This window comes from Brassica rapa, chromosome A04 (genome assembly GCF_000309985.2).
Source record: "Brassica rapa cultivar Chiifu-401-42 chromosome A04, CAAS_Brap_v3.01, whole genome shotgun sequence".
NCBI lineage: Eukaryota > Viridiplantae > Streptophyta > Magnoliopsida > Brassicales > Brassicaceae > Brassica > Brassica rapa.
In genome coordinates, this window is record NC_024798.2 from 21,157,660 (window position 1) to 21,180,385 (window position 22,726).

Consider the following 22,726-nt stretch of genomic DNA (forward strand, 5'->3'; position numbering starts at 1 on the left):
TATCCATGATTTTTATGGAATAATTTTTGTTTTTTAAGACGGAGTGTAAATTAAAATGCAAGGATTTTATGATGGGTTTTAAACCTTTTTCATAATTTAGAACTTGAGATTGTAATTTTCTCTTTTCCTCATCATCCTGCAATTAGTTTATCAATCGGCTAATATTTTTATAGTATACGCCGGAAAACTGATTGTGAGGATGAAATTTAACATGCATGCAGCTAATTTTTTGTTTGGAAGTTTTTGTTACTACACGTTGAGTGAGTTAATAAAGTTGCATTTTCATGCAATTTACATATTTGATAGACCAAGTGATCAGAGCTTATTGAGAATAAGGTAAGCCAACATTATGTATAAATCTTCTATGCTATTTATATTTTGTTTATCACATTTTATCATTGATCTTCTTTTAGTTAAATAGAAAGAGAGATCTAAATTATGTTTGAACTTCTATGCTATTTATATTTCATCTTCTGTTTTGCCTTGTTTTTGGCAAAACTTTATTTTTCTCACTGAAAAATGGTATTGGCATTTGCAGTTTAAGTCATGACCTTTTTGCGAAGTTTATTTCTTATTTATATATTATATGGATTTCATGGAAGCTAGTATTAACTTCTTTTGAAAACATCAAGCTTCACATTTTTGAGGAGAAATGTTACATTTTGTATATATTTTGCTGTAATTAATAGAATTCGTTTTCAACGAAAATCTGTACATGTGTTGATTTTCTTCATCATTGAGAAATTATAAATTCTACCTATGAATAATGAAGAATGCAATCTATGCATCACAGCCATTAATATATATTTTACCGGAATACCCAGTTAATACAGTAGTGTTTGTTTAATTTAATGAGTACAATACTATTCTTATATACTAACATTTATAAATTAAATGTATACAAGCATTCAGTAAAGTATATATAATTAGTTATATCGTTTGATTATCTCCACGTAAATAGACAAGTTTAAGAGAATTATTCAATTGTATATGTAATACATAACTATTTTCAAATTGTATTTTCATGCTTAATTAGTAAAAACTGTTATGTGTACTTGAATTTTTAAATGAAGTTAAAAATATTCCAAATAATTTTATAACTATTTTCAAATTGTATTTTTATGCTTAGTAAAAACTGTTACGTGTACTTGAATTTTAAATGAAGTTAAAAATATTCAAAATAATTTTACATGTACTCGAATTTAGGGAGAAAATGTGAGTATATATATGAGTTTGAGAAAAAAATATAAAACCAGGAGTCTTATGTTGATTGTAACAAATTTCATATTAATTTTAATGTCTATAAAATTCAGATTGATATTTGATATGAAAGTTATAAAGTGTAACTCTTAAACATTCTTCATCATTTCATCTGTAATTCATATTCATAATAGGCTTTTGTGAATTTTTGCCATATTTTTACGACTTTTAAGTACCTAAGCTGTTACTTTTGAGATATATTTATTTATTGATTCTGTGTAAAAGTTTTAGATATTTTGAATTATTTGCCTATTGGTATTTTATGAAATTTGTTAATACATTTTAATTTTTACAATAACACAAAGTCGACGCGTATCAATACATCACATTTGTGAACGTCTTTGTGAACGGACAAAAGAATAGTAAAAGATGCATGACATTTGCGATATACATATCGAGGTACATGACAATGCTAACATCAAAATCTGTATATTAAGAAAATTTCGCGTTGACAAAAAGAAATCCTGTACGAATATCTCTTATTGAAACTCATGATTTCCGTCGACGATATATATATAAATATTTTCACAGTATCCTGTTTGACAATGACGTTGTAAATTCTACCTTCCATACAATATTGTAAATTAAAATTTTGGTCAATGTAATTTAAGTTTTTTCGACAAAATGAATTTACGGTTACGATACGACTGCTATTTCGTCTAAAATTTACAAATGGTTAAAAATTAATATAGTAATGGTAAATAAATATAAAAAGACAAAGTGATTAGATAATATTGAAAAATAGAAAAACAAACGGTACAAGAGAGAAAAACCACAGAAATCGCCGTCGGAATCGAGAGGCGGAGACCGTAGTTAGATAGCTCAAACTCGCAACGTTAATTAGTTGCTCTGCTTTGGCATGAATCCATCTTTGTAGATTTCATGTAAGTATCGATCTCGTGCGATCTGCTTTTCTCCTATATACTGAGAATTTCGATATATTTTTTTGTTGAAAATTGCTCATATAACAACTTGATTCCTGTGTTATCCCAAATACTTTGAAATTTGATAGAAAAGTTGAGTTAATTGAATAAGTGTTTGTCATGTTTCGTAGAAGCCTCTGCGTACATGACATGAATCAAAAATTTGAAAACCTTTGATCCTAATCTTGGCTCAACTTTTATGGACTGCTTGTGCTTCTGACCGTATATAGCAGCAAGAAATAGAGATACTCTTACCACATATATATGTATTTTCAGATCATTAGAAAGTAATTGATCATTTAAGTTTCAGTATTTTCCAAAACATTAGCTTCATTTTCTTTTAGAGGAGAAGAAATATTTGATTATGACATTGATTATGATTTCTTATGTGATACAATAAACAACGGATCATATGTTTACGTGCATAAAAATGTACTTGGTATGTTAATTATGTGATAATTTGGAGATACAACAGGGATGCACCTTAAGGACTACAAGATTCATGTGAACTAAGCTTGATTCAAAAGATGAGCAATGAACATTTCCTTCTTGAATTCTGCTGTTTGGTGCCATCGTCTTCAGGAGTTGCTCTTCTTAAGTGTATCAATAAATCTTTGCTGTACACAGTCATTGCTTGAGATGTAGTCAAGAAAATCGTTGAAACTAAACTCCCCATAGGCTGGTGCATTGTTTCCAACGAGCTCAGGTGCTGGACTTATCCTCTTGTGCAGAGGTAGACTATGAAGACTTGCAAATGATAGCCGCTTGTAGTCTTTGTTCACTGTTACACGATGGATCACACTCTTGTATATGCCATTGCTCATCACTTCTACTTGATCTCCCAGCTGAACTATCAAAGCTCCTTCAATATACGGCACACTGATCCAGTTTTTGTTGGAGTCCATTATCTGGAGTCCCTGGCTACTTTGAAGTAAGATGGTCAGCGAGCCGAAGTCCGAGTGTGGTGGCATTCCCAAGGTGATTTCAGGTTCAGGACATGCTGGGTAACAGTTCACTGCCATGACTTGTGAGCCTTCTTCAGTTTGTTCTTGTAAGTAATCTTTCTCTAGTCCTAGGCTTTCTGAGATAGCTTCTATTAATTGCTTATGTAGCACATGCGTTGCCTCTGCATACTTGCCTACCTTATCCCTAGAAAAAAGTACAATCAGTTTTCACTTAGATTTTTTTTTTATCTCATATCGGCTGATCCGGTCTATTTTTTACAATTCTTTCCAAAACGCTATGTTTTTCATACATATTGAGATAGTGATGTTGGAGTTATATAGATAAGTTTCTACTTACTTGTAGCATGGAGGATTTGATGGCCACATATCAATCCACTTTGATAGAGGATAAGAGTAATGTTTAATGAAATCTCTCCAATAATGAACTCTGTCTGTTGAATGGTTGAGGCTTGTGCCATATCTTACTGGCTGATGAACATCTGCAGACACTAGAAGCATCTTATCTTCCACAGGTAAGTCAAAGAACTGTGTTGCTGCATCTAAGGCATCTCTAACCACTGATGGTGGTATCCCATGGTTTATAACCTGTAGAGAAATAAAAGTTAGGGCTTATATCTTTTTTGTGTAAGAATAAGTAAGAAAAACATGCATGCATGCAATTGGTTTTCTCATTTAAGACTTAGATTGAAGATTTTGTCTTTTCTTTTCTATCTTTCATGATTAAGGACTTTGTTCATGACATACATGCAAGAAGACAACAACCGTCTTTCTAAGTCATATAACGTGTAAGAACATCAAACTTGCTGAATTTGTGATAACGCATATATAACTTATTTACATGTAACAATTACCTGAAAGAAACCAAATTCCTTGCAGGCCATGTTGATCTCTTGGATAACGCTGGACCTAAGCAAAGGTTCGTGTAAAAGAGAGAGATCAATGATAGGAAGTGTTATCTCTCTGGTACCTAAGCTTGAACCAAGAGCTGGCCTTTGCGATGGCGGAAGAACGTAACGGTCAGGCACTTGAGGCACACCTGAATTGGTAAGTGTCATTGCACTTTCAAAAGAATCATCAAGCAAACTCTTTATTGTTTCCTCCATGTTCAGTTTGCTTAGAGTAAAAAAGAATGATGTTATTACTCTGACTTACTAAAGAGTATGCAACATGCATAGCGTCTATTTATACATGTATTTTATACGGTTAAAATCTTCTAGAAGATAATTATATTTAATTATCCACTGAAAGTAACATTTTATTCTTTTCTTTTTCCTCATTTGCTTACGATTTTGGAAACCCACCTGCTGCTTCTCTCATCATCTCTACATTAAATGAAGTGAGAGATGTCAAATTCTGGATGTCAATTTAAAAGTAAATTGCATGTAGAGATATGTATCTATAATATGACGACTTAGATTGCATCTTTTTGCTTTTTTTAAAAAAAAATTTGTTTAATACATATGAGTCATATGGTGGAGTATAGGCACACAATAACCGGTTTTTCTTTGCATGACCAGCTTGACAATTCGTTTTGCATGTGGTATGTCTTCACTGAATTTACCGCCTTTCATAAATGTTTGGGATATTTTGGTTTCTATTTTTAAGATGTGTGTGTGTGTGTGTGGGTGTGTGTGTTGACGTCATTGATGAGGGTGAATATCGGTCGAGATACATGGACCAAGACTAAATAAGGATGATGTAGACTACATCATGTAGTATAATATTAGATTGATATATAGGTAACTAAACTAAGGTTTTAGGTACATGCATGCCGAAATGTATCTGTACAAGATCTATGAGTTGGTTTTTCCTCAGGTCGAAGAAAGTAGCTAAAACATACGTAAGTTGAGTTCCTGTAGCGTTGGAGGAGAGAGAGAGAGAGAGAGTAGTGACAGCATTCCTCTCACTTGATTCAAAACTCTATTAAGTGCTTACGCAGTTTATTCTTTTAAGTCGGCTAGAAAAGCCTAGTTATGTGCCGTTAAGAGCCGCTCATAATCCAAGTTATGTGTCATTCATAGGAGTACGTCATGCATGGTTGTCTCCTAATCATCTTTAGAACGTAAGGTAAATACAGGTTTTTACTTACACAAAAAATGATTAAAACTTTATGTGGAGTTCTCCTGCCACGGCCATGGTAGCATTGATTTTTTGTGGAGATTCTCCTGTCACTAAATAATGATTAGAAAATTAGAAATTATAACCTTGTATATGATCACATTCATGTCCTTAGTCAATCACAACTTCAGTCTATATAACACATGATAAAAGATGTGCAAAACACAAAGCAGAAGGCATTAGCAATGAAATCTGATCCCTATTTAAGAATGTCCTATAGGGACATTAACTAACCCAAATAATTAGCAAGAGGCGACCTTTTACACATTCCCTAAAGCTTAATTTCTCACTAGTCGTTCGCACGCCTCTTGTTAAATATTTATATACTTACATTAACATATCTCTCGAAGTTCAAACCAAAACATGGCAATGAATGGTTTGTCCAAGATGGCTGCAGCCACTGTTCTCCTAGTGATCATGTCCATCGTCCCAGCAGCGGTCGCTGTGACATACACGGTCGGAGACGTTAATGGATGGACCAGTGGTGTGGACTACACAGTTTGGCTTACCGGAAACACTTTCAGAGTTGGTGACATTATAGGTAAATTTTGTTGATAACTTACTGCACACGGAAACAAACACGCTTCTTTGAGGTTGGCTGATGTGATCTTTGAATTGATTATGGTTTGAAACAGAGTTCAAGTACGGTCCTTCGCACTCGGTGGATGTGACTAACAAAGCCGGATACGATGACTGTGATAGCTCCGCATCCACCGAGAATCACTCCGACGGGGACACCAAAATCGAACTCAAGACTGTAGGAACAAGGTATTTCATCTGTCCAACACCTGGCCACTGCATCAACGGCATGAAGCTTGCCGTTACGGTCATTGCCTCCGCCTCCTCTCCAGCCACGCCTCCGACACCGTCTTCATTTCCTGTCTCTTTTCCTCCCACCCCTCCGTCGCCGTCTCCTGACACCACAGACTTGCCGCGGGCTGATGGAATACACGAAGCTGATTCAGGGTCAACCACGCCGCCGCCCCCAACGCTTCCGCCTCCACCGCCATCAAGTGGTGCATCTAGGGGACTAATGAGCTGCGTGGTGGTCGGGATCTCACTGGTGTTGGCTTGCATGTATGCATAATTCACTAGTGGGTGCTTTTGCTTGAAACGGAATCAGTGTGTGAGCCACTTCGTCTCGTTTTCTAAGGATTATATACCATATATCCTCATTTATTTATGCCGTGAAGTGTGTAACTATCATCACAAAATTAATGTTACCATCTGTTTACTCGTTGTATTTTTTTAGCAAACTTCGTTTTAAAAGATGCATGGTTGATAGATAAACACTACATAAAACAATCAAAGCTCATATCTAAGCAACTTTTGATAAGCCAACCGGCTAACACACCAAATATATGAAGAAGTTTAGGCCAACTGATTTGATATCCCCCACACACAACATTACCCAATCAAAGATCAATCAACACCCAGTAACTAAAAACCCTCAAACGTTGTTACAAACTCACTTTCCAAACCCACAACCAAATTGAGATTTTATCCCACAACCTCCTTCTCTATCTCCCTCTTCCTTGTTTTAATATAACCACAACAACTCAGTTTTAGAGCTGTTTCATATAGCCAACCAACAAACAGTAGAAGAAAAAGATCAAAGAAGAGGCAGCAGCGAGCAACCTTTTGTGTTATTAAAGCGGGAGTGTTGAGGTTAGAAAACTCTTAAAAGGCTATTGAGAGAGGAGGGCGTAGGAAGGCAAGTCCTCAAGATGCATTATGTCTTCCAGCATCAGCTCTCTCTCCAGCTGTCTCCTCGTTGATTTCATCACCGTCTGTGTCCATATCCAAACATTCAACAATTACATGACATGACCAAACACAACGTCTCTATTTTTAACTTTTACACTTTCTGTCACCGATACTATATGGGATGGGTGGTCAGAGAAGTGGCTACTTACGTTGAACTCCATGTATGAGGCACGCATTGAAAGCCATTGCTGATCCATTAGCTTGAATGCAATGCAATATAGAAGGTCAAAGGCAGACTCGTTCTCTGCTCAAAGGCAAACGCAACCACCCAAAAATTCCAGTTAAAACACCATGTGTGCAATCAAGGCATTTCAATTTGATGAAGTGGAACCGAAACTTACCAGAAAGGAACTTCAGAAAAGTTCCCCCAACAACTGTTCGTGGTTTTACTGTAAATATTTTCAAAGGATTATAATTGTTAGTGAACCGCTGATTATCCTCAAAACGGTACTCATGCAAATAGTGTTTATCCCAATCACCGTAGGTAAGTGCCATATACCTGCTTCAAGGTCAAGCATCTGAATGAGCATGAATGTTAGGTTGATACCAGCAACAGCAAAAGGGTATTCCCATACGGACCTATCCCCAACCTGCTTCCTCAAAAGGTCCTGGAAGGATTTCTGCAGCATATAGACACGCAGCGTTATAAAACTAAGTGAGGAAGCTGTGAAATTAGCCCATCATATGGAGAAAATATTATATGTTATGGTACACATAAATACTTAAAAAATAATATTCTACCTGAAAGTTTCTGGCGAAGTACAGCAAATTTTCAAGAGATATGAAGCCACCACCCCTGAAAGATGCAGCACCGTAAGTCAAAGAGGAAGAAATATAAGTGTCAACAAAAGTGACAAGGAAAGTCAGTGTTGCACCTAAAATCAGTAGACGGATCTTTGCCCTGCCAACCCATCTCTTTCCACTGCTCAGATATCAATCCATGAAGCTCTTCTTCAGGAAAGGCAAGTTTCCACAGATCCCTCAGAGCTTCCTAAGAGGGTTAGAAGAAGCAAAAAAAAAAAAATAGTTATCATCAAAGCTATTACATCTGAACTTATGATACAACTATGCAATAGGAAACACAGTGACGGAAAACATTGAAGTGTTCTCCCATATCCAATTGATGGTTCAAGTCCACTGTCTTTATATGAGAAATTCTAACAGCTTAAGAACCCTCAGGTAAAGCTGTACCTGATGCAGAGGTATTGTACTGTCATAAGCTACATCAATACGGTTCTGCAAACTCTGCAAGCTTTCCTCCTGCAAGTTTCCAACAACAGTGTAGAAGCTATTAGCAACTTGGACACACAAAAACACTTAACAGTATTTCAATATAATGAGCAACAAAAATACAAAGTGGAGAAAAAATGAGTAAACCTGAGCAGGTGTAAGATCAAAGGTGGAGTTAGTATCGCTATCTCTTCGCTGAGCACAAACACAGGAAAGACCTCGGCCTAACCAAGCTGCTGATCCAGGCACACCCTCAGCTATAAACAAAAAAAACAAATAAAACTTCAACAACAGATGAATATACTAGCTGCTCATCTCTTAGCTTACTCTAAATCTCTAATACACATCTAATACTAAGGTTTAATAATGCATTTACTACTCTACTAAACTGTATTAGACGAAAAATTAGGCATATAATAAGCGCATAACTACTCTCATCCGTAACTACTAAGACGCGTTCATCTCTACGAAACGCTTTACCAGATGAGGAATTGTAAACGCTTCCACGTTCGAGACCCTGAGAAATACGCCTAACGGCAACGAACGAGCCTTCTCTATCATCCATATCCTTAACTCTCCTTTCGATTCTACCTCGCAATCTCCACCTCGTGTATCATCATCCTGCGAACAATCATCAAAACGCAGAACAGAATCAGCAATCGTGGAATCGGAGCATGATCAAATACACATAACGCAATGCGAATCAGAGAAAAGAAGGTTTTGAATCACCGTTCGAGAAGGAGGAATCAAATTAATCGAATCAAAGTTCTAGAATCGTCAAGGAAACGAGAGAGGGAGAGAGAGAATCTTGAGCACGAGGAGGAAGCAAGAAAGCGAGTAATGGTTTCAAGATCTATTGAGTGATGAGTTTATCGGCGGTTGAGAGCTAATCGGACGGCGTAATCAAACGGAAGGAAGAAAGAGAGAATAAATTTTCGGGGGAGAAATAAAAATAAAAAAAAAGGAGATATTTATAGTAAGCAATGGGCTGGGCTGGGCTGGGGAACAGGTGGCAGTTAGGCTGGAGGGCCCCGCGCGTGTACTCCAGTCGCCATCAGCTTCAAAATCAGTCTCGTCACACGGCTGGCTCGTGGTCACGCCGCATTGGTTAATGCACCCACCCAAAGTCAAACGTCAACGACTTTCTTCTCTTTTATTTTAGTAAATTTGTTAATATGCAGTCAGTCTCAAGAGAATTGATCCGAATTTGATATGTCTTCTGACTAATGCAAAGTGATAATCAAATTTTCTATTATTGCGGATTATCTAAGTAGCAAGTAGCAACAACTTTCTTTTTGTTAAGACTCAAACTTAAGATAAACGAGTTTAAGCTGTATCCCAAGTCTACGGCTACCAATATTACTTGGTTTAATTTTCTTTTTTTGACTGTAATTGTTGGCAGTTTTCTTTTACCAATTACATAATCTTTGTATAAAGAACTTAACTGGATTTTCGAACTCTGGGTAAAAGAATTATTACATTACACAAGATGAAATGTGATTGATGATTGTACACAAAGTTACTAAAAAAAAATATTTTTCTAGCAGATTTTCTTGTGTGGTCAACTTAAATAATACATAGTTCTTGTTGAACAAATGTGTTGATGTTGTTGCAACAAATTTCTAATACTGCAAAATTTAATTTAAAATCATGTATACATATTTTTTTATAAAATCATGTATTTTCGGAATTTAAAATCAAAATAGTGGAAATGCCATCACAGCGACAAATGCAAGAGGCATGCATGGGCCATATGTTTTGATGGATGAAGTTTAACTAAAGTCGACCTTTGTGTAATTACTCTGTTTGTTTTTTTGGTCCACCAGATTTATACATCAATCATGAACATGTGACATGTCTACAACTACAAGGAGATCTTTTAAATCTAAATAAGTACTTGGAGAGAAGATGTTATACTCAACAGAAAAAATATTCAGAAGTTATTGATGTTTTTTTAACATAGATGTTATTGATGTTGCCTTCTATATATATTTATAAAGCTTTGTGGTGCGTGTAATCTTAGTCAATGTAACGCTATCAACTTATCAAGACTGTCCAACACCATCATTCACTCTTCTTCACGACATTGTTTTCTCTATCCACCTAAATAAATATGTGTATTCAATAGGTCTAGTTCGGTTGCAAACATATTTTATACACAATAAATATATTTTGATGATACTTTTACAAGTGAGATCCGGCGTCGATCTTAGCAATATAAAACTAGGTGGAGCGGGACTCAGCTGATCAAATCATGTGGAAATCAGAATTTACAAATGTTATTACGAAGTTATGGTTGGTTAAAGATGTTCATAGATCCCAAAGAACATAAAAATATTGTATACCTACAAAAAGCGATATCATATCCTTTCATGCTTGTGAAGGACCAAGAACATAAAAGAAATTCTACACCTTTACTTGAACTCAAAGTAATGGCTGCATGCTTTTCTATGTATGGGCATTATCAAGTTTATATAGAAAAGGGGTGGTAATTATATATATATATATCTCACTTACCTTTAGAAAGGTTTTTTGCCTTCTGGCTTCTATCAGAAATTCAGAATCTCATGAAAATATTCGAACATATATTGTTAATTCAACCCTCATCAATGACTTTTAACCATTTTCTCAGTGCCACTGCTGCGGGTTATTAGTTGAGAAATAGTTCACATGTTATTTAGTCACCTATATATTATATTTAAAAACTAATTTCAGACCTAAAAGTGGAAATTAAAGACTAAATCTAGTGATATAACATGTGACAGACGAAACTAATAAATGGGTTGTCAACGGAATATACAACTATTATTATTTGTTCCAATATATTTATATTATCGTCACTATATTTTTGAAACAATAAAAAAATATGAAACTGGTAACCTATGGACAGAACGGGTACAACCGTTGCACCAGTTGGAATATACATCTTCTTCTGACTCTTCAAGCTGGTTTTGCCTTATAATGATTTGGTCAAGGCTCTTAGTTTGTGGCCTTCATGTATGTTTCATCCGCTGTCGTCAACTGAATATTTTAAGCTCGTGTCATGTATCTTCCAGTTTAATGTTTTAATTCTGTAACTTTACTTTTGCTTTACGCAAAAAGAAAAGAAAGAAAGAAAACCTACTTTCCAATGACCTTTGTCTGGTCACATGCTTCATCTGCCAATGCATCATTCCAAGTTTCCAACATATATTTTTCTTCAAGAACTATCTGAAAACTAAACCATCAATCCGAAAAATTCGTCTTAGTGTTTAGGTTTTCAATGTCTTGAACTCCTCCATTATGCACGTTTAGTTTAATTTTTATTTTTCATAACCACTATGCACATATGTATATGAATTAGCTTTAACACACAAAAAGTATAAACATCGTTTTAAAAGTGAGACTGGGAAAGTCATTATTAGACCTTTTGAGCTATAAAAATACTATAAGAAAGAAACATATATTTAAAAAACTCCTCGTGGTCCATTAGCTTTGTCGGCTAAGACGTCGATTACCAGTAACCTTTCTAGCCAATCCACTTGAGTTCCAACCAAAGAAAAAGAGAGATAAGATGCTACATATTGATATCTATCAGTTATCATACCTCCTTCTTGGATCATACTTTGGGCTGAGATACTGAATATTATGAGCTTACACTTGTAAAATAGCCCACAAAATTATCACCAACACACAAGTAACATGAAGAGAAAAGTATCAAAGGCTATAGCTTATACTAGTTTGGACCAAGAGCTAGATGACAATAATAAACATCTCCGTTTGGATCGAGCTTCTTAATAACTGAATCATCATCTAAATCTCTTCCTTTCAACTTCTTTATTTTGTACCCTTTTCGATCATCTCTTTAACTCAATATTCTTCTCTATACAAACCAAAACGACCGCTAGAGAAAAGGCAACACACAAAACGAAAACGATACACTTGCCTCACTTGAAATGCTTAAAGAAGCTTCACATTCTCAACATAGTTGAGAGTGAGACGGATGTCGACATCTTTACCCTGAAAGGCTTCAATTCCTTGGACTCCAACTTTTGTGATCCTCTTGCTCTCGACATTGTAGTATATGACATAGGAATGCACGTCTCGGTTGCACGCGGAAAGTACGATTTCACTTGTACCAACCATTCCATCAATACACATGGTCTCTATAACCATATCTTTCCACAAAAGAGGTAACACGTAAATATGCGTGGACCATTCATGTTTGGCAGCGTCTCGTAGAACCCACAGCTCAAAACTTTTACTTCCTCCATAAACACAGCAAAAATCTTCCGACATGAGCAAACCTAATTTGCCATTGTAGTTGACAAGAGTTTGTGATGCAGGCTTTGCTTTACTGGAGATTCCAGAGAACTTCACGCAGCTGAACTTCTCAGTCCTCAAATCAAAACAAACGACCATAGAATACGAGTCAGCCGTGCCTGATACGTTACAGTAGTGAACAAGAAAATTCCAATTTCAAACTCTAAAATAAAATAAAATAAAACAGTGGAGAAAATTGAGTATTAGATCAAAGGTAGAATGTGTGTCACTATCTCTTTGCTGAGCACAAACACAGGAAAGACTTCGGCCTAACCAAGCTGATGATCCAAGTCACACCCTCAGCTACAAAAAAAAAAGCAAACAAACTTCAAGAGATGAATACTAGCCCTGCTCATCTCTTAGCTGTTGCTCACAGATTCAGTGTCACTTCAATATGTGAAAGCAAGCTACTCTCACTATCTCAACTCATATTCTACAAAACTAAACACAAACACAAAAGCTAGTTCGTGAAGCTTGAGCACGACGGCGACGAAGACGAAGAGTTTTTCGAAGATACAAGTATTGGTTTCAAAATCTACCGAGATATTATAGTAAGGGATGGGCTGGGCTGGGAAACAGATGGACGTAAAATGTCTTTTTGATCAATGTGGCGTCATTAAGCCCATATGATCATATTTTGGACCATTTCAGAAACAAAAACCTTTGATTTATGCATTATGGAAACCTTAGTATCCATAACCTACTACTAATCCCACGGTACTATAAAGGTATTATGATATCCACTAATTATATCCCACAGTAAGAGGAACTATCAAAATTATTTAGATTAGATTCCTGAATCCGCAATTGATTCACGTTTGATCCCTTCTTAATCCAATCCCCTAACCAACCAAAAAAAAATTATTTTGATATTATGTGAGTATCTAAAAGTGGTAATGGAAAAAAAAAAGTGGTAATGAATGTTTACTTTTTTGTAGTTAATATGACTTAGAATCTAGAAAAAAATATCGAATAACACATCATAACAATGGGGATTGGGATCAAACTTGTATAGAAAGAGTGGATGATCGTGTGAATGTATACTTATTGTTGGGTAATAACATATCTAAAGGCCCATCGGAAAGATATGAGGTTTCCATCTCCATTTGAATTTCAAAGAAGTAGAAAAACAAAGACTGAAAATGGAGGCCGGGGGAGACAAAGTGGGCGCCTACAAGAGAGACAAAGAGAGATGCCTTAAGAAATCTCACCATCATTAAATTTGGAAAATTCCTTACACGGATTTGATTGAAGCGTGTAATCATTGTTGCATGGAATTCATATCCCCTATCATATAATATAAGCTTTAATATTCCCCTCTTTGTCTCTTTACTCAACCTATGACCTTACAATTAATTGATGTCTTTCATCTTTAGTTTCTCCATTTCATTTGTATTTTGATCCTTCCTTATCTAGTATTTCTATTTGCATATACATACGATAACTATGTTTCCAGTTTTCATATGAGATTGAGAAAGTGTTGTTATATATAGAAGTTGTAATTTCTTTTTGTGAAAATAACTAAAAGGCTAGACGATATGTGCATTTTTTTGCGGTTAAACTAATATATGAATTAGCTTCTTTTTTAATATATGAATTAGCTGTTGGAACGTAAACACATAATTTTAACATAATAAGGTTTTAAATAAATGAATTCCTTAGCTTTTGAAACTTAACTTGGCCATCTTGGTGTCGGTAAGAATAAAACCAATGGTATTTTAAATTCTAATGGCTGTTTAAGAAAGTGTTCCTCATTAAGTTACTAGTTAATTGCGGAGTATATTGGACCAGTAAAGTAAATATAAAATTTTGATTAATCCACTTTAATCATGTTCTATGATATTGTCATAAAGAAGGTTAAAACTGTTATATTATATGTTTTTTATTAGTCATTGTTGCTTTGTGTTGCTATTGTGGAGGAAGTTGCCCTGCTCTTTTCCTATGGTGTTTTTGTTATTGTTGTGTGTAGTTATCAACTTCACGATACTATTCAAAAGTATAGCATTTGTATGTTTAATATATGCCATATGTTTTAAATTTTGACTTATAAGATATATAGGTAGACATGATTAAACTAGAAACATTTGGTTGGCTAAATGGATCAATTATTTAATCAACTCAATCTAGTGGGTCGAACTATATAATTATGGGAGAAGATTGTTGTCCGCTCAACAATTAAAGTGTTTTAAACTTCTTATAACCCGATTAATTAACATCTAACGATTAGAACAATGTATATGCATTTTAAAACCAACAGAAGATCTTCTGTTGAAGATAAAGGAGCGACATCATAGTAAGTCAAGAAAGATAAATCAATGGTATTAATTTATAAACAAGTTTATGTTGAACAAAAAAAAACAAGTTTATGAATGTGGATTTGACATGATTCAGGAAGAGGTAACTTTTTTGGGTGTCGTTTCCATCATCAGCTTTAGGAAACATCTTGCGATGGAGGAAGCTTTGATGTACCTCCACCACACTCAATTACTCTCTCTCTCTCTCTCTCTCTCTCTCTCTCTCTCTCTCTCTCTCTCTCTCTCTCTCTCTCTCTCTCTCTCTCTCTCTCTCTCTCTCTCTCTCTCTCTCTCTCTCTCTCTCTCTCTCTCTCTCTCTCTCTCTCTCTCTCTCTCTCTCTCTCTCTCTCTCTCTCTCTCATTATTGTCATGCCAAATGAAAATGTCCCAAACTTCTCCATTAAATTAAGATAAATATTACTTCAGCTAATATCTTAAAATTTTGATTCCTTAGGTTGCTTCAGAATCAGACCAAAGTCCAAACCCTTTTTTGGCCTCATTATGGGCATTAGGTTCAGTTAATGATGCAAGTTACTTGCTTAAATAAATGAAAGTAAAGTCGTTAACTATTTGTCAGTTTAAGTTGAAGGATTTAAGATAACATTCCACACATCATTATCAACTTATTGTACAATCGGTGCAGAAAAAAACCAAGATATAAATTCAGATATTAATATATGTTCTAGTAAATATAGCCGAATAAAATTTTGTTTTGTTCGCGATATGATTATAGAACTTATAGACACTTCACATGAAGTTGACTGCTAAAGACACGAACGGTTCAGTTCAAAAAGAAAAATTACAGGAATGCTTCAAATGATTCGTTTAGAGGGTTTTTGACACGTGCGGGGACGTACACACGAAACCCTACCACTCTATATGAAAGCAAGAGAGGATAAAGCATCAAAGTAATATTTATATCTAATTATTAATAAAAAAGTATAGACAAAATTAGTTTGATACACTATTTAAAAATTGATACACATTAGTCAACAAAAGGGGAGATTGAGATTTAATAAAATGGAAGGAGGAAGAAGAGTAGTGGTCAATAACTACGATCTACAACAAGTGACATCGTCGGCGACGATCCAAGAAAATATGAACTTCCTCGTTCCATTTGAAGAGACAAACGTCTTAACTTTCTTCTCTTCTTCTTCTTCCTCTTCCCTCCCCTCTCCTTCTTTCCCCATTCACAACTCTTCTTCTACTACTAATACTACTCATGCACCTCTAGGGTTTTCGAATAATCTTCAGGTGTAGCTATATATATAGGATCTATCTTTGTATTATGCATAGCATGTGATTATCTTGTTTTTATAGTTTTTAAGTATTGATTGTATCTTAATCTGAAGGGGTTTAATATGGGTTTTGTAGGTTGGAGGACCCTTGGGATCAAAGGTGGTCAATGATGATCACGAGAATATTGGAGGTGAAATCAACAATGATGTCCATTCTAATTGGTAATTAAACTGATTTAAGTTTGAAGATGAATCCACTCCTTTCTTCTCCTTTTGCCATAAACTAATGGCTAATGAAGAAAGTTATTATTGTTACCATAATTTTCCCAATAAATTGATTTTCTTTCTCTCGGGTGTTTTGGATGTGGCCAAAACACTGGTAATGGATTATTTGAGATCTCATAGAACGAAGATAGACTTATGTACAAATAAAAACCTTATGACATAAGATATTAAACCTAAGATATTAAAGTTTCTGATACATTATAGAGTGATTGCATTTGCAGGTGGAGATCAAGTAGTGGCAGTGGAGAGATGAAGAACAAAGTTAAGATAAGGAGGAAACTAAGAGAGCCAAGATTCTGTTTCCAGACAAAAAGCGATGTCGATGTTCTTGACGATGGATACAAATGGCGAAAATACGGTCAGAAAGTCGTCAAGAACAGCCTTCACCCAAGGTAATTCATTGAGTACACCACCATTTTATGTTTGTTTAATGGATCTTATTAATTAGTCTAAATTAACATTACCAATAGTTCTGATGACATATGTTATATATAATGATTCTCGTATAATTATATAATCACATTGATTGATGACTGTTGTTTCGTAAAAGCTTAGAATGTATCATAATATTCTCTATTTAGACTGTTGCCAAACGCTAGCTCAAGTACTAGACATGACTGCTTATACATAATGTAAACATTTTCTACAAATTTAGATTATTTTTCTTACGTATGTTGCAATTTTAGTATGTATCGTACGTCCCTCGAGGGCTGTCATCATTAAGAATGCAAACAATAGCTTCTGTTTTTGTCTCTTTTATTGTGCAATGTCTACACATTTTCCAACTAAATTCCACATGTTTGTTTCTTGAGTTCTTTTTCTTTTTTCTCACATATGGTTTACTGGATCCAACTATTATGTACTAATAAATGGAAAAAAAAATTATATATATACAGGAGTTATTACAGATGCACACACAACAACTGTAGGGTGAAGAAGAGAGTGGAGCGACTGTCGGAAGATTGTAGAATGGTGATTACTACTTACGAAGGTCGTCACAACCACATTCCCTCTGATGACTCCACCTCTCCGGACCACGATTGTCTCTCTTCCTTTTAATCTCTCTCCCTGAATATATATAGACAGAATATATATATATGCACATATAGATGTGTGATATGTTGCACGTGTTTATTATTTGGGTCAAATTGCATGTGTGTGTTTCAAGAATATATCATCAGATGTTTTATATTCTTGACTTTCCGTTTATGATATACATATATACACTCTTGGTGGATATTAGTTCTGAGTTTGGTTCATCATGACACTACCAATGCATAGACTGTAGAAGATTTAAATGAGCCAAAGTATATAAAAAGAGTGCATGCATCAGTTTATTAGTTAGTAACAACACTCAAGCCAACGTAGCTACAAACTAGCTCATGGTCAATATATTACACACATATAATGTTAAGTAGGGTTATATTTAGCTAGTTAAGAAATCATCTGTCTTCCTAATGATGAAGATGTTATAAGTATAGATGATAGACTCATGCAGCGGGAGCTTAATCATATACTACATCATCGTCATCATCACCTTCGTTCATGAAAGATATTGCAACTGCAGTTTGGCCGTTGTAATGGAGAACCAAGTCAAATTCTATTATTGCAAACATTTCTCTTTTATACACTCTACTCATTTAAAACTTGTTGAAAAGAAGGCTAAAGAAAGAAAACTTGATTTACTATAAAGATAGAGATTGTTACTTGACTATATTTATAGATGTAATCTAATAGCAAACGGTGAACTCATTAAAACTGAGTCAGGGCATGTGACTCGCTGCTTATAATGTGTGCCTGACACAAGAGGAGTGTGAAAAACTGAGTAAGCCACCTATTTTTGTGCCCTGACACATCCGTCACTTTTTATACATTTATTGGTCCACCTCTTATTACACAATTTGTTAACACTTATTATTTCATTATGACATAATTTTCTTCACGGAATAATAAACTTTTTTGAAGTAAAGATCGAGAAACCCCTAAAGAGTTTTACTTTATTTTGGATTTTAGCCAAAATGCATTATAGGGTATTGATTCCCTCTACCAATAGCAACATCATAAGCATCATGCATGGAACCTTGAGGGACAAAAATAAAGATTATGATCTGTCTAGATTTGTTTTGTGTTTTGTCTTCATCTCAAGTTATTATACATGGTAAATATTTGCTTCATTTTTTACTTGACTCAGTTTTACAATATTTACTTTGAAACTGGGCTTTTGATAAGGCAGTGGGATGCTCACAAAAGGGTCCATGTTAGGTCCATTATCCCCTCAAAAGATGACGGTGAAGCGACGAAATAATGAGATGAGCTATAGTAAAAGATTAAAAACATTTCGGATGATTTACTCTATTTTTTACTCTAAATTAGAGTAAGAGTTTGAGTTTGTTCCAATAATAAACAAAAAAACAAAGTTACTCTATATTTGGAGTAACCTATTTTCACTATATTATAAAGTGAAAAATAGAATACTATTAAAACATTTTTACTCTAAATTTTATTTTATAACGAAAAATAGAGTGAGTTTGGAGATGCTATAACATTGTCTTACGCTTAAATGAGGTTTTTCTTTTTTTTGATCGTGACATGGCACCAAACATTGGTTAAATATTAGATTCTCACAATCTTGGGCAAGCCAACAAGATGTTTTTAGACGTTTTGGTCTTTTAGCCTCCACCCTCTACTAACCACAACCACCGGTTAACTTTTTTTTCTGAATGATTTTAATCATCGCGATCTTTTTGAAGATATTTATAGAACAATATCGTATGCAACCTAAAAAAGAAATGGATACATAATAATCTAGGCTGACGGCAAATAAAATGAATTGGTTTCACTGAGAATAAACTTACAGTTTACACACGCATTCAGAAATTTGTATAGGCTACCAACTAAGGTGGTCCACCGATCTTCACATAATTCTAAACATTATGCATGGACAAGACTATACCTATACTATACACCAATATATTAAATGTTCTCTGAAGCGCAATATTATGAACTATATATCTTCTCACCTTTATATATACTATTAGTATATGAACTAGGAAAAGGAGTTTTTGATGGATGGGGAGGGTCACATGGAGGAGCACATGGAAAGTGGCTACGAAAAAGATACGAGAAGCGAGAGACACGTTACGCAGTTGTTGTTGATCCCCAAAATGCTACGGAAAACTATATACAAATATTATTTATATTTCTACAATTCATATTATACAACGTATGTATAAAAAGAAATCTTTATTCTTAGTTTTTCTAACGAGACATGCTTTACTCTTTCATCACTCCAATCTCAATCAGTTAACATCTAACCTACCTGTCATGTTTTAATTAATCGTTTCTCTTGTCATTTCAGGTACTAATCAAGTTATACGGTCAGTACTCGCATCATTATAAGATAAACCAAGTAGCATAAAATAATGGTCACATAATATACGTCTAAACCATGTGTACACTAATCAAATCTTGTCTGCTTCAGTTTGTAGTTCATGAATGTAGCTAGGAACTATACTATAAGTCTATAATGCTATTTGGAAGATTAATTTACTAACGAACTAAAAAATGCATTAGTTTGAACGTAAGCTAGCAATTCAAATGATCAAATCACTCAATGGTCACACATATCGTCCTGTAAAGATCAAATCTTTTCGTTTAACGTTTTCTTTAACGTGAAATTTCTTTTCATTGTTCTTGCTCTTTAACTTTTGGGTCTGCTTTGTCTAAGAACTTTGCCTAAGTGCGTCCAAATTAGCTGTACATCTTGGCATGTTAGATTTAGATCGATCTATAGTTTATTCATATCTATATTTCTCTAGCAATCTTAAATATATTGGGCTATAAAGAAGGATTAAATGTTATGTTTACCAGATGGGAATTGATTCGCATTATTAGCAACACATGCACTTCGTAGGATCACTATCGTCATATGACTTTCTAGTTTAAATAAATCTCCCCACATGTAATGTAACATGATGAGTATGGGATCCCATCTCCCCCATTACAAAACCGAAATTAAAAATCACATATAATTACACATTTTCCTTATAAACTCACATTTTTAATTTAGCAAAAAAAAAACTCACATCTTTAACGTATAATTTTCCCAAAATCACATCAATATTCGTTATTGCGTACATATCAAAAGACACGATAGATTTGATATATCGTGTTTAATGCATTAGTTATGTTTCCCTCTTGTTAAAACTTAAGTTTTCAAATTCAATACTAATCATTAATCCAACTTATGAAATAAAAAAGCACCACTTTCCTTTTTATGCTCCATATTCTAATGAGTTGCTTATTTATATATTTTGAAATATTTATGTTGTTCGGTTCCACCGCCGACGGTGATATAACAAGAATTAATGATTCATAACAAATTCAAAAGGGTCACATTCCTAAAAAATGAATACATTTGATTAGATATATAATCAAATAGAAAATCCAGAAAATACTTATTAAATTAAATAAAAATACAAAAAATTCAAAATAACTACCCAATATAACGACCACCTTAATCACACACCGTCACACGCCATTAACAACAGAGCAGAGCAGAGCAAAGAAAGTAACTTTCTCTTCCTCTCTCTATCCCAAACACACACATACAAAAATGGCTGAGCTTGAGAGTCCAGGAGTAATGCCAAAGCTAATAGCCTTCTTATCTTCACTGCTAGAACGAGTTGCCGAGTCCAACGATCTGACCCGGCGAGTCACGACTCAGTCGCAGAGTGTTTCCGTGTTCCACGGGCTGAGCCGGCCGACCATTACGATTCATAGCTACCTCGAGAGGATTTTCAAATACGCTAATTGTAGTCCTTCTTGCTTCGTCGTGGCTTACGTTTATCTCGACCGTTTCACTCAGAGACAGCCTTCTCTTCCGATCAACTCCTTTAACGTTCATCGTCTCCTCATTACCAGTGTCATGGTCTCCGCAAAATTCCTCGATGATCTGTAAGTTTCTACGTTTATTCAATCGAAATTGAAACATATGAATCGAGGGTCGAGCTCAGAATTCACTATCACAGATTAAAATTTCAGTTAATGATCATTAAATCCCCTGTTTCTGCAATGCTCTGTTTTGTCTGCTCTGTTTCTGAAATGCTCTGTTTTTGTCTGCTCTGTTTTCCCCAGAATTTAAACCTATGAATCGAGGGTCGAGCTCAGAATTCACTATCACAGCTTAAAATTTCAGTTAATGATCATTAAATCCCCTGTTTCTGCAATGCTCTGTTTTGTCTGCTCTGTTTCTGAAATGCTCTGTTTTTGTCTGCTCTGTTTGTTCCTCTGAAACATAAAGATCCGATTTTTATATTGATTTGGTTAATTATTCACTAAAACTGTAACGTTGGTACCTTAAACAGGTACTACAACAATGCGTATTACGCCAAAGTGGGAGGGATAAGCACGAAAGAGATGAATCTTCTTGAGCTTGATTTCTTATTCGGGTTAGGTTTCGATTTAAACGTGAAGCCAAACACGTTCCACGCTTACTTCTCTTATCTTCAAAAGGAAATGACTCTTGTTCAACCCCTCTCTCTCGTTGTTGTCCCACCAAGATCTGTCATTACCTTCAACGACGAAGAAGCTTCTCATCAGAAACAACAACAGCAGCAACTCGCTGTTTAATTCACACAAGATTCCAACAAAAAAAAAAATCCAAGTGGCTTTTTTTTTGGTTCTCTGTTCTTAATCAGTCTGGTCCTTGTTTTTAATGAAATGTGTAGTTGTAGATGATGTAGAGATTAGTCGGCAGGGACTCTTATCTTGTCTTAATCAGATCCTGATTATTGATCATTTCTCTCTATATATTATATCATATATGTTTAGATGTGGACATGTGTGACATAGTTCATCTTTACAGACTGGCTTGGCAACATAAGTTTAAATGTCACAAGCAACTCTAAAACTCAAATAACCAAAAATATCTATGTTATGATTATTTATGTGTTGTTTTTGTCTGATATTTAGATTTTGCCCATGCTCTAGATCAGAGACATGGGTTATTATTTAGTAACAATAGTAGCTAGGAGGTATAGTGATTGTGATTTGTGAAGAAAATTTGTTGTTTTCTTGTTCTATTGAGGGAACAAAAGAACATGTGCAGAGCAGAGACAGACTGTAATGATAAAGAAATCCAGTCAATAGACCATTTGAAAAAGACTGTGACCCTGTGAAAGGAGTTTATACAAATAATGTATATTAACAAAATAAACCACAAAGTTTAAAGTGTATAGGTTTTGACTCCAATATTTTCATAGTTCATACATACAATTCAAGAACACAAATCAAAGAGAGGTGAAAAACAGAGAAGATAGAATTTAAGACTGATTTTTAGAAAG

At 34.8% G+C, this 22,726-nt stretch overlaps 6 protein-coding genes across 10 annotated transcripts; 3 read left to right on the forward strand and 3 right to left on the reverse strand.

Moving 5' to 3' along the window:
- Window positions 1-374: 374 nt before the first annotated feature.
- On the reverse strand, window positions 375-4,308 carry LOC103866158 (flavanone 3-dioxygenase 3). The gene is made up of 3 exons (XM_009144035.3): window positions 4,000-4,308; window positions 3,486-3,733; window positions 375-3,332 (listed from the first exon to the last, which is right to left on the reverse strand). The coding sequence occupies exons 1-3, from the start codon at window positions 4,249-4,251 to the stop codon at window positions 2,762-2,764; spliced, it is 1,071 nt and encodes a 356-aa protein (XP_009142283.1). The 5' UTR covers window positions 4,252-4,308; the 3' UTR covers window positions 375-2,761.
- LOC103866157 (uclacyanin-2) lies at window positions 2,005-6,864 on the forward strand. 4 transcript variants are annotated; one of them, XR_004457249.1, is made up of 6 exons: window positions 2,005-2,144; window positions 2,659-2,916; window positions 3,029-3,234; window positions 3,492-5,215; window positions 5,664-5,807; window positions 5,902-6,030. XR_004457249.1 is itself a non-coding variant. In XM_033289654.1 (3 exons), exons 2-3 carry the CDS (start codon window positions 5,654-5,656, stop codon window positions 6,351-6,353), a joined length of 606 nt encoding a protein of 201 aa, XP_033145545.1. In that variant the 5' UTR covers window positions 5,079-5,215; the 3' UTR covers window positions 6,354-6,864. The 4 variants fall into 4 exon arrangements, 2 of the variants coding, with proteins under 2 accessions (XP_033145545.1, XP_009142282.1); XR_004457250.1 differs by lacking the exon at window positions 5,902-6,030 and having other exon boundaries at window positions 3,492-4,192; window positions 5,664-5,773; XM_033289654.1 differs by lacking the exons at window positions 2,005-2,144; window positions 2,659-2,916; window positions 3,029-3,234 and having other exon boundaries at window positions 5,079-5,215; window positions 5,654-5,807; window positions 5,902-6,864.
- LOC103866154 (ELMO domain-containing protein A) lies at window positions 6,582-9,226 on the reverse strand. Of its 2 annotated transcripts, none has more exons than XM_009144033.2 (10): window positions 8,993-9,226; window positions 8,744-8,884; window positions 8,411-8,517; window positions 8,225-8,293; window positions 7,909-8,024; window positions 7,775-7,829; window positions 7,533-7,653; window positions 7,375-7,422; window positions 7,183-7,277; window positions 6,582-7,056 (listed from the first exon to the last, which is right to left on the reverse strand). In XM_009144033.2, exons 2-10 carry the CDS (start codon window positions 8,826-8,828, stop codon window positions 6,955-6,957), a joined length of 798 nt encoding a protein of 265 aa, XP_009142281.1. In that variant the 5' UTR covers window positions 8,829-8,884; window positions 8,993-9,226; the 3' UTR covers window positions 6,582-6,954. The 2 variants fall into 2 exon arrangements, with proteins under 2 accessions (XP_009142281.1, XP_009142280.1); XM_009144032.2 differs by having other exon boundaries at window positions 8,411-8,520.
- Window positions 9,227-12,202: 2,976 nt separating this feature from the next.
- LOC103866177 (F-box protein At5g65850) lies at window positions 12,203-12,664 on the reverse strand. Its single transcript, XM_009144054.1, has one exon. The coding sequence runs from the start codon at window positions 12,662-12,664 to the stop codon at window positions 12,203-12,205; it is 462 nt and encodes a 153-aa protein (XP_009142302.1).
- A 3,215-nt stretch (window positions 12,665-15,879) lies between these two features.
- On the forward strand, window positions 15,880-17,441 carry WRKY12 (probable WRKY transcription factor 12). Its single transcript, NM_001301925.1, is given in 4 exon segments — window positions 15,880-16,113; window positions 16,234-16,319; window positions 16,604-16,774; window positions 17,279-17,441. Coding segments are annotated over 4 exon segments (654 nt in total).
- Window positions 17,442-20,797: 3,356 nt separating this feature from the next.
- LOC103866152 (cyclin-U4-1) lies at window positions 20,798-22,245 on the forward strand. Its single transcript, XM_009144030.3, has 2 exons — window positions 20,798-21,338; window positions 21,749-22,245. The coding sequence occupies exons 1-2, from the start codon at window positions 20,998-21,000 to the stop codon at window positions 22,011-22,013; spliced, it is 606 nt and encodes a 201-aa protein (XP_009142278.1). The 5' UTR covers window positions 20,798-20,997; the 3' UTR covers window positions 22,014-22,245.
- The last annotated feature ends 481 nt before the right edge of the window (window positions 22,246-22,726 follow it).

What these genes read in the sequence shown, in the direction of transcription:
- LOC103866158 (XM_009144035.3), bottom strand. Translation starts at nt 4,251, where the DNA reads ATGGAGGAAACAATAAAGAGTTTGCTTGATGATTCTTTTGAAAGTGCA. An exon ending in AGGAATTTGGTTTCTTTCAG is followed by an intron (nt 3,734 to 3,999) that starts GTAATTGTTACA and finishes ATTTCTCTACAG; the next exon opens with GTTATAAACCATGGGATACC. An exon ending in TCAAATCCTCCATGCTACAA is followed by an intron (nt 3,333 to 3,485) that starts GTAAGTAGAAAC and finishes ACTTTTTTCTAG; the next exon opens with GGATAAGGTAGGCAAGTATG.
- LOC103866157 (XM_009144034.3), top strand. Translation starts at nt 5,630, where the DNA reads ATGGCAATGAATGGTTTGTCCAAGATGGCTGCAGCCACTGTTCTCCTA. An exon ending in CAGAGTTGGTGACATTATAG is followed by an intron (nt 5,808 to 5,901) that starts GTAAATTTTGTT and finishes GGTTTGAAACAG; the next exon opens with AGTTCAAGTACGGTCCTTCG.
- LOC103866154 (XM_009144032.2), bottom strand. Translation starts at nt 8,828, where the DNA reads ATGGATGATAGAGAAGGCTCGTTCGTTGCCGTTAGGCGTATTTCTCAG. An exon ending in TTTTCTGAAGTTCCTTTCTG is followed by an intron (nt 7,278 to 7,374) that starts GTAAGTTTCGGT and finishes GCCTTTGAGCAG; the next exon opens with AGAACGAGTCTGCCTTTGAC. An exon ending in CCTCATACATGGAGTTCAAC is followed by an intron (nt 7,057 to 7,182) that starts GTAAGTAGCCAC and finishes ATATGGACACAG; the next exon opens with ACGGTGATGAAATCAACGAG.
- LOC103866177 (XM_009144054.1), bottom strand. Translation starts at nt 12,664, where the DNA reads ATGGTCGTTTGTTTTGATTTGAGGACTGAGAAGTTCAGCTGCGTGAAG.
- LOC103866152 (XM_009144030.3), top strand. Translation starts at nt 20,998, where the DNA reads ATGGCTGAGCTTGAGAGTCCAGGAGTAATGCCAAAGCTAATAGCCTTC. An exon ending in GCAAAATTCCTCGATGATCT is followed by an intron (nt 21,339 to 21,748) that starts GTAAGTTTCTAC and finishes TACCTTAAACAG; the next exon opens with GTACTACAACAATGCGTATT.